Source organism: Platichthys flesus, chromosome 5, assembly GCF_949316205.1.
Source record: "Platichthys flesus chromosome 5, fPlaFle2.1, whole genome shotgun sequence".
NCBI classification, from domain to species: domain Eukaryota; kingdom Metazoa; phylum Chordata; class Actinopteri; order Pleuronectiformes; family Pleuronectidae; genus Platichthys; species Platichthys flesus.
In genome coordinates this window covers 20,299,729-20,307,691 of record NC_084949.1, presented here as the reverse complement: position 1 = coordinate 20,307,691, position 7,963 = coordinate 20,299,729, and the positions used below count along the sequence as shown (strand labels likewise).

The following is a 7,963-nucleotide window of genomic DNA, read 5'->3' as shown; positions in this document are numbered from 1 at the left end:
CTATATATCTGTCTATCTACAGTCTGTATTCACATTGTTGAAGTGTTATCAATTGTATTTTCTGCAAGTTTTATTTTATTTATTTATTATTTAGTTTCCTTCTTCTATGTTTACTGGGAAATAGGATAACGGGTGGGTCAACCCTACGTCATCGTCCAACGCTCCTCTGATTGGCTGCAGTATGCCTAAATAACCGCTTAATGGACTGGTGCAAACGGCTGTCATTCAACGTCTCCCCAACCAATCCCCTGCGCGGTACGCGGGGCGGCTGAGGAGGCGTCCATTTCCAGCTCTGTGATTGGTGCGGTCACGTCACCGGCCTTGTTTGATAACATTGAGAATTCGACACACTGAGAGAGAGAGAACGGGACGGAGGCGTTTGTTTGATTCATTTCCCAGCGACACTCCAGGAGCCAGAAGAGGATTAAAGCACATTTACACACATCACCGACTAAAGGTACCGTGTCTACCAACACTTCACAGTCCAGAGGCCGAGCTGCGTTCCTGCCAAGGCTCGACACACAGGTCGCTAATCAGCCAAGTGGAGCAGTTGTCGACAAGCTAGCTAGCTAAAGCTAAAATAAAACCGCCTAAAGGTGAACGCACGGACTTCAACGCTTGTCCCGTTGATTTTCCACTAGTGCTGTTAATATGTTGTCCAGGACAGTCGAGGCGCTGTTACTGAGACGTGGGCGCGGCCCATGTGTGTTTCCACCGAGGCAGCGCGTTATTGTTAGCAGCTAGCCTGATGACGGCCGAGAGTTGCATCAGTCGTAGCATACAGACAGGAATGCAGCATCCAAATATGAAGTTATGATCAGCAGAATGCCTCCAAATCTCCATAATCAAGACCGATTCCTCAGTTGTTTTATTAAGGGAAAGCATGAAGATGTGTCATGGACTTCACCTCCTGTTTTTAACATTTGGGTTTATTTCGGGTAATGTTTGAAAGACCTAATGGGCTGCAAATATAATCCTCACGTTTGATTAATCTGCAGATAATTTTCTCATTTATCTTTTTTGTCAATGGTTAAAAAACTAAATTATCTCTTGCAATTTCCCAGGGCCAGAAGTGAAAGTGTTTAAATGTTTTCTTTATTTAAGTAACTATCCCAAGCCCAAAGGTTATGTTTGTGGTTAAGAGATAAGGGTCAAATCCTAACATTGTAGGGGCAAGAATAAGTGAATATTCTGTATTTTCTGCCTGATATATCACTGGAACAGGTTTTATTAGCAAAACATTTATTGAATATTTTCCTGTTTATCAATAACGGTTTCCACTCTACTGGAGAAGTCTAACTTGGAATACTCTGCATTCCTTTATTGCATTAAGTAAAAAAAAGTAAAGGGATTGCATCATCATAACCTGCTTTGAGAAACAAAGGAAACAAAAGTGTCTTGTTTAATGATTGGTCATAGTTCAGCGCGGTTGTCAGCAGTAAAACCACTTAGACAACATGGTACTGTTTGTCCGACCGTAATAAGACAAAGAAGATGGTATTATGTTTGTTTATATTCTGCATCCAGTCTAACTAAATGATTTTTCTTCTGGGTTGGAACATCCCTCTCCCTCTGCGTTTAGGTCCTCTGCAGTGGTAGCGCTGTCAAGGGGATGTCAGCAGCCTGTCTCGCGCGCCTGGCAAGGTGCAGTGGTCCTCGCGTGGGTCGCAATGGTCTTTTTCAGATGTCCGTAGTCCCAGTCCTATCGCAGCAGGACAGCCACCTCCAGTACACAGTCAGTCGTAGACAGCTTTACAGCCCTTCAGAACAAAGACACAGCAACACACGCTTTGACGCCGACGGCAGTGGCCGCCCCACTACTTGGGATTCATTTGGCATCTGGGACAATCGTATCGACGAGCCCATCCTGCTGCCCTCCAGCATTCGCTATGGCAAGCCCATTCCCAAAGTCAGCCTATCCAAAGTGGGCTGTGCCTCTCTCATTGGTGGACGCAAGGAGAACGAGGACCGCTACCAGGTCTCCCAAATGACTGACAACATCCTGTACTTTGCGGTTTTTGATGGGCATGGGGGACCAGAAGCAGCTGACTTCTGTGAAAAATACATGGAAAAATTCATAAAGTAAGGACAACAATTAAATGTGTTATATCAAATATCTATACCAGTCACTGTCACATGATCTTGAGTAACAAAACAAAAATGAACATGTTTGCTGTTGCTTTAGGGACCTGCTGTCAGAGGAATCTAATCTGGAATCAGTTTTAACGAAGGCCTTCCTCGAAGTGGACAAAGCTCTTACAAAGCACTTGCACTTCTCTCCAACTGGTAGGTTCTTTCATCTTACCTGTCCATAGACAAACTGTGTATATATACAGTGTATACAAACGTGTATATAAATGTAATAGCCCTTTTTCCCCTCCCCTTTAAAACCTAACTAACTTATTCTACTTAGGCTTTTGAAGCCTTGGATTTCTCAACTGACATGACATGAGCACTTTTGGTTAGAGGTTTGTCATTTAACCCGAAGTTACTAAATTACTGTTGAACAATGAACATAAGCTACGTGTAGAGCAAACACTAAAGCTTGACTGCTTCCAGTTCTGCAGCTACATGCACAGAAAGGTGACAAATTAAAGGTAAATCCCAAGTATGCTGTGTGTTTAAAAAAAATCTTTCCATAGGGGGCATGGGTGGTCACTACATTTTTATTAAGTATTGTATCACATTATTTTATCTTTATAGTCATTAAATCCCACCCCGGTTATAGACCTGTGGGTGAGGGTTCTCAACCAACATCAGATTGGGTCCAGTCAACGTCTAGAGACGCAAAGTGTCTATACCAACAACAACTCGCACTATGAGGAAAGTGGTGGCCAAACACCCTACAACACCCGCACTTGGTGTTGTGATTTCCTATAATTGTCACCCATCTGTTGATATGTTATCAGTCTTACGCATAGGCATTGAAATTGTTACCAGGGTTCCTTTGAGTATCCCTCAAACAAATGAATGCAAAACACTTCTCTCAGTAAATCATGTGGTCTACATGTTTTCCCTAGTCATGTAGAGACTAGTTGGTTACCTTGTCTTTTTTCTCAAGTGGCATTATGTCTGATTAAGATTATCTAATGATGTCAAAGCTAGTAGACCTGTTTCGTGGCCATACACCGGCCACGCTGTGTGAAATGTCCCAATATGCCTGTGTGTGTGTGTGCATGTTATCTACGGCAGCTGCGGACCCAGCTCAGAGCTGGAGGCCCTTGGCACCAATGTGGATGACGAGAGACTAGATATTGAAGGAGAGTCCAGCGGGTCCAACTCCTGGACTACTGGAAGGTTCCCTATCTTTCTCTCACTCCTCTCTCTCTCTTTCTTTCTTTCTCATCTTCTTTTCTTCTCTCACCAAGTGTATGCAAAGCTTCTTGTGAGACAGTGCTTCAGTTTGACGAGTTATATGAGATATATGTTGTTAATTATTGATCTAATAAATGATACATCCCATTTCTTATGCAGTTGGGATTAAGAAACACTGTTTAAAATGTCCTATAAGTAGTACTTTATTAATTTGAGAAAGGACTGGCGCAGGCCTTTAGATATCTGCAGATAAATCCACTTAATCACACTTGATGCTGTAGAATTTATTACATATAGATTCACCATTTAGTCAATATCCTGTCTTTGCCACTGATAAAACTGACTGAAAGCATATTCACTGAGTCCAGTGATTTAATTGCTTCTAACTGTTTTCCTGCTTAAATAAGAACTGTTACAAATTACCATTACCATATATCAATCAATTTGATATCAATTCAGATTAGCAATGATTTTTACATTTGAGTCTAGATAGATAACCTAACCTCAGTTAGTTGTAGCTTTCTATAAAATCTTAGGGAATCTATTCGTATGGACTTTTGCAAATCGGGCCCAATGTTGGACACATGTATTGTGCCACTTGTTTATCATTCTTTATAAGTTTTTAGGTTCAGCCTTAGTCTTCACTCTGCTGTTAAAATTTGCTTGGGAGCGCAACCCTGTTAGACCTGCATGTGTGACTATTGTTTACTGTATAATCTTTAGTTCTCTGTATATGTCAAGTCCACTATATAACTTCCCACCCATGTCTTCATGCTTTACTGCGTGACTGTGAGCGTGTGAGAATACAACATGTGGTTGCTGTGAACAATGTGAACAGTCATGTTTTGTGTGGACCTTCATGGTTCCTTCCACCTCTGATGTTTCTTGTTATGTCTTTGTAGTGCTGGGGATAAATGCAGGAACCACTGCCACTGTGGCCCTGCTGAGGGACGGCATTGAGCTAGTGGTGGGCAGTGTGGGGGACAGCCGCGCCATGCTGTGCCGCAAGGGCAAAGCCCTCAAACTCACTGTCGACCACACTCCGGACAGGAAGGATGAAAAAGAGAGGTAAGTGGATGTAATCAGTTTATACAAGGTTAATCGGCTTGTCGCAAAAAAGACCCTGAATGCCTTGTAGTAGGGGAAGACACTGATTTGTGATGAAGGATTGCAGACCTTTTCAATGTTATTATCCACAGCAGTCTTTAGTTTGATAGGTCGCCGTTGTTCCTGTAACACAGCTTCAAAAGACAAATAAGTTAGATGCACTGATGAAGCTTAATTAGCAATGATTAGCCTGAGAAAGATATTGTTAATGATATTGTCAAGATTTAGTCATTGGTTGTTTTCCTCTCTCCCTGTGCATTGGCCTCAAGGATCAAAAAGAGTGGGGGTTTTATTACCTGGAATAGTCTGGGACAACCAAATGTCAACGGCCGGCTGGCGATGACACGCAGCATTGGAGACTTTGACCTGAAGAAAATGGGGGTCATTGCTGAGCCTGAGACCAAGAGAGTGACGGTAGGTTAACAAAAAGATGGGAGGTTTTTTCGACTTCAGATAAATATTTCACAATATTAATAAATGCAAGAATTCAAACCCCAAAAATGATTTACCAGGATATACAGGGACAATTTACCTTATTAACAGAACGTGCATTATATGTTTTATTGTTAAAATGTTAATTCTGCACATATGTTTTTATAAATATTCTCCTATCTGTCCACATAGTGATCTAAATGGCCAATAATTAATGTTTTCACATTTCCTTTAACCTGCATTTATGTCTACAAATGTATTGTATCATTATGAATTTAGTTGTTTTCATCTGACCTCCTTCTAACTTTTCATCTAAAAATTCAGTGATGCTTTGTGAAATAATAATTATTAATTTGAATGATAGAAATATTCTAATTCAATATTGGTTATCTTTTCCCTTCAGGTTCACCCTGTCCACGACTCATTCCTGGCTCTGACCACAGACGGCGTTAACTTCATTATGAATAGCCAGGAAATCTGCAACGTAATCCACCAGTGCCACGACCCCAAAGAAGCAGCTCAGAGAATATCTGACCAGGTACTTTTAAGCTTTAATTTATGTCTCTGGATTTAAGCCTCACGTAGAGAGTTAGTACTTTAGTATTGAACTAAAATTAATATTGTACCAATTGAACTTTTAGAAATACATTTTCATTATCTTTTGTTAATCCTACACCGAAGCAGAATGGTGTAGAAGCACTTGTAATGTATCCCCTGCTCTGGAGCTATGCATCATGGTCCTGAAGCATAAAGGCATCAAAAGCCCAAAACCTGAGCTCCTCTAGCGAAAAATCATTCAACTTTACAAATACACTTGGCTACGTTAATGTTTTTGAATGTTGTCAATTTCTTCTCTCCCAGGCTCTTCAGTACGGATCAGAGGACAACAGCACGATTATTGTTGTCCCCTTTGGTGCTTGGGGAAAGCACGACAAATCGGACACAAGTTTTTCCTTCAGCAGGAATTTCGTGCCCAGCAGTCGCTGGGCGTAGTCAGCAGGACTTCGGACGAAACGCTTTGGTCTGCGGACCTTATTATTCTGTGCAATAGAATTGGTGCCCTTGAGAAAAAAGATGAGTTTGGTTTGCCCAACATGATACCTATGGGTTAAAACATTTTATTTTGGGTAACATTATTGTTTTTAGCCTCTGTGATGTAAGAGGTGGTGAATTAATGTGCACTAAATTAAAAACATCCTCTTTTACAAGTTTTATCCACTAGCAAGCCAATGACCTTATAGGTGCTAAAAGTTGAGAAGCGTTTGAATGGCAGACAGGAATTAATGGTGACACTTAGCAAATATGTAGCCTGTCTACATTAGCTAAGATTTTAAGACGTTTTCTTGTGTGTTTGCCATTCAGATATATATTTTGTGTATTTCGGTTTTCATAATTCTCAAGTTTGCACTTTTTGTCTTCAACTTAATATCTTAAGGATAACTTAACTTGGAAAAGTTACATTTTTTAAGACAGTGGTGCATTTGGATTTCACCATTTTTTTTAAAGCCTTTAATTCTGGTACATTTGTCAGTGTTAACATAGGAGTACAAGAGAATAGGAAAAGGCATTTTCAGAACCCTTGCACGAGAATACCAAATTTACCTTAAAATCTGCAGCAACTGAAATATAAAAACACACAAAATAGTGAGTAGTTCTTAATGAGTCATGATTCTGGAGCTTCGTTTCCATGCAATGGGTCAAATCATCTAAATCAGACTAAACAGAAATAACTACTCAATTCACTTATGCTCTTTTAACGTTTGACCCATTTAAGAGTACTTTCCCACTAAAAAGATTTAACACTTATTGTATTTTGTGTACTTATAGTACTTCCTCCATGAGCAGTGATGCTCATTTGCTCAGTTGTGAAGGTTTTAGCAAAACCCTTAATGTATTAAAGGACAAATTAATCTGGTGAGCTAGTGGGCTGTGTGAATGGAGTTGCTTAAGGCTCAGTGACAGAACCTGGCATTTAATAATAAGACTGTAATGTTTGTTGGAATTCAAACATTGCTCAGGCTTGTATATGTTTTACTATCGGTAGTGATTTGAAACCGGTCTTGTTAGGGCACTGTTGAGTGTGAAGGGTACAGAAATGTAGAGATTATGTTTTGTAAATAATTATATTTATGTATATCTGGAAAACTGATAGTCCTCTGTTACATTTATGTGATATCTTGGCTAAATCTCATATCAGAATATCTTGACACGCACATGATCTCTGCTTCAGTGCTTGTGTAAAGCGGCATTATTTAAATTGTAACTTGGTTACGATCAGTAATTCACCATTTACACCACTTCTCACTCACCAAGAGTAAAGCACACTTAATGCAACGCTATATAACTGTTCAGCTGAGAGCCATGTATGACAATTTGAATGTTTAGCTTAAATGCCATCCATGAGTGAAAAACACAATCAGATACGGGAGTAATTGAGCTGTATACGTTGTCCTGGTTAGACTAAAACCATTAGATTCAATGTGGAGCTTTGGTTTGTTGCTTTGTGTTGTGGTTGTTACAGCTTGACAAATGAAAGCAAATCAGTATTTATCACTAACTTGTTCTGACTGTGAGATTTACAAATGTTGTGTGGCTTTTCCTCAAATAACACTTATAAACGTTGTGTAAATACCCTCCTCCTCCCCGTTCACACATCGAGTGAAATCTTGATTGAAGTCTGAGAAGCCTCCTCATCTGTTGAAGCTTTCTTTCACAGTGTGTTCATCATTTATTTTACTGTGTTTTGTTTCATTGCCTTTTAGACACAATCATTGTCGCTGCGGACCTGTATGTGGGACTAAATGTGATGGTTTCAAAAGCACTGTTACTGTATTTTTGATCTAAATGGCTCGTGACATCTCAATTAAAAACAACAAATAAAATTTAAAGTGTCCCACACTGTGATTCACTGTGATTCTTGTAAGGTGTCAGAAGCCAAGGTTGGAAACTACTTGGTTATTCTCTAACCAAGCATGTTAAATCATCCAGGATCTAAAATCCAAAAATATAAAAGTAACTTTTAAATAAGGCTGTCAAATATATGTAGTAAAGAAGAAAATACAATGGTTTTCTCTGAAATGTGTATCAAAGCAGCATAGAATGACACAGA

The 7,963-nt window shown here is 39.8% G+C and overlaps 1 protein-coding gene across 1 annotated transcript; it reads left to right on the top strand.

The window, feature by feature from the left end:
* The first annotated feature begins 314 nt into the window (after positions 1-314).
* On the top strand, positions 315-7,752 carry ppm1kb (protein phosphatase, Mg2+/Mn2+ dependent 1Kb). Its single transcript, XM_062387371.1, has 7 exons — positions 315-457; positions 1,583-2,082; positions 2,186-2,286; positions 4,218-4,383; positions 4,692-4,836; positions 5,258-5,392; positions 5,716-7,752. The coding sequence occupies exons 2-7, from the start codon at positions 1,613-1,615 to the stop codon at positions 5,845-5,847; spliced, it is 1,149 nt and encodes a 382-aa protein (XP_062243355.1). The 5' UTR covers positions 315-457; positions 1,583-1,612; the 3' UTR covers positions 5,848-7,752.
* Positions 7,753-7,963: the final 211 nt, after the last annotated feature.

Bases quoted from the DNA above. Each gene is read 5' to 3' on its own strand.
- ppm1kb (XM_062387371.1), top strand. From the start codon at position 1,613: ATGTCAGCAGCCTGTCTCGCGCGCCTGGCAAGGTGCAGTGGTCCTCGC. The intron at 2,287-4,217 runs GTAGGTTCTTTC...ATGTCTTTGTAG, and splicing joins CTTGCACTTCTCTCCAACTG to TGCTGGGGATAAATGCAGGA. The intron at 4,837-5,257 runs GTAGGTTAACAA...TTTTCCCTTCAG, and splicing joins CTGAGACCAAGAGAGTGACG to GTTCACCCTGTCCACGACTC.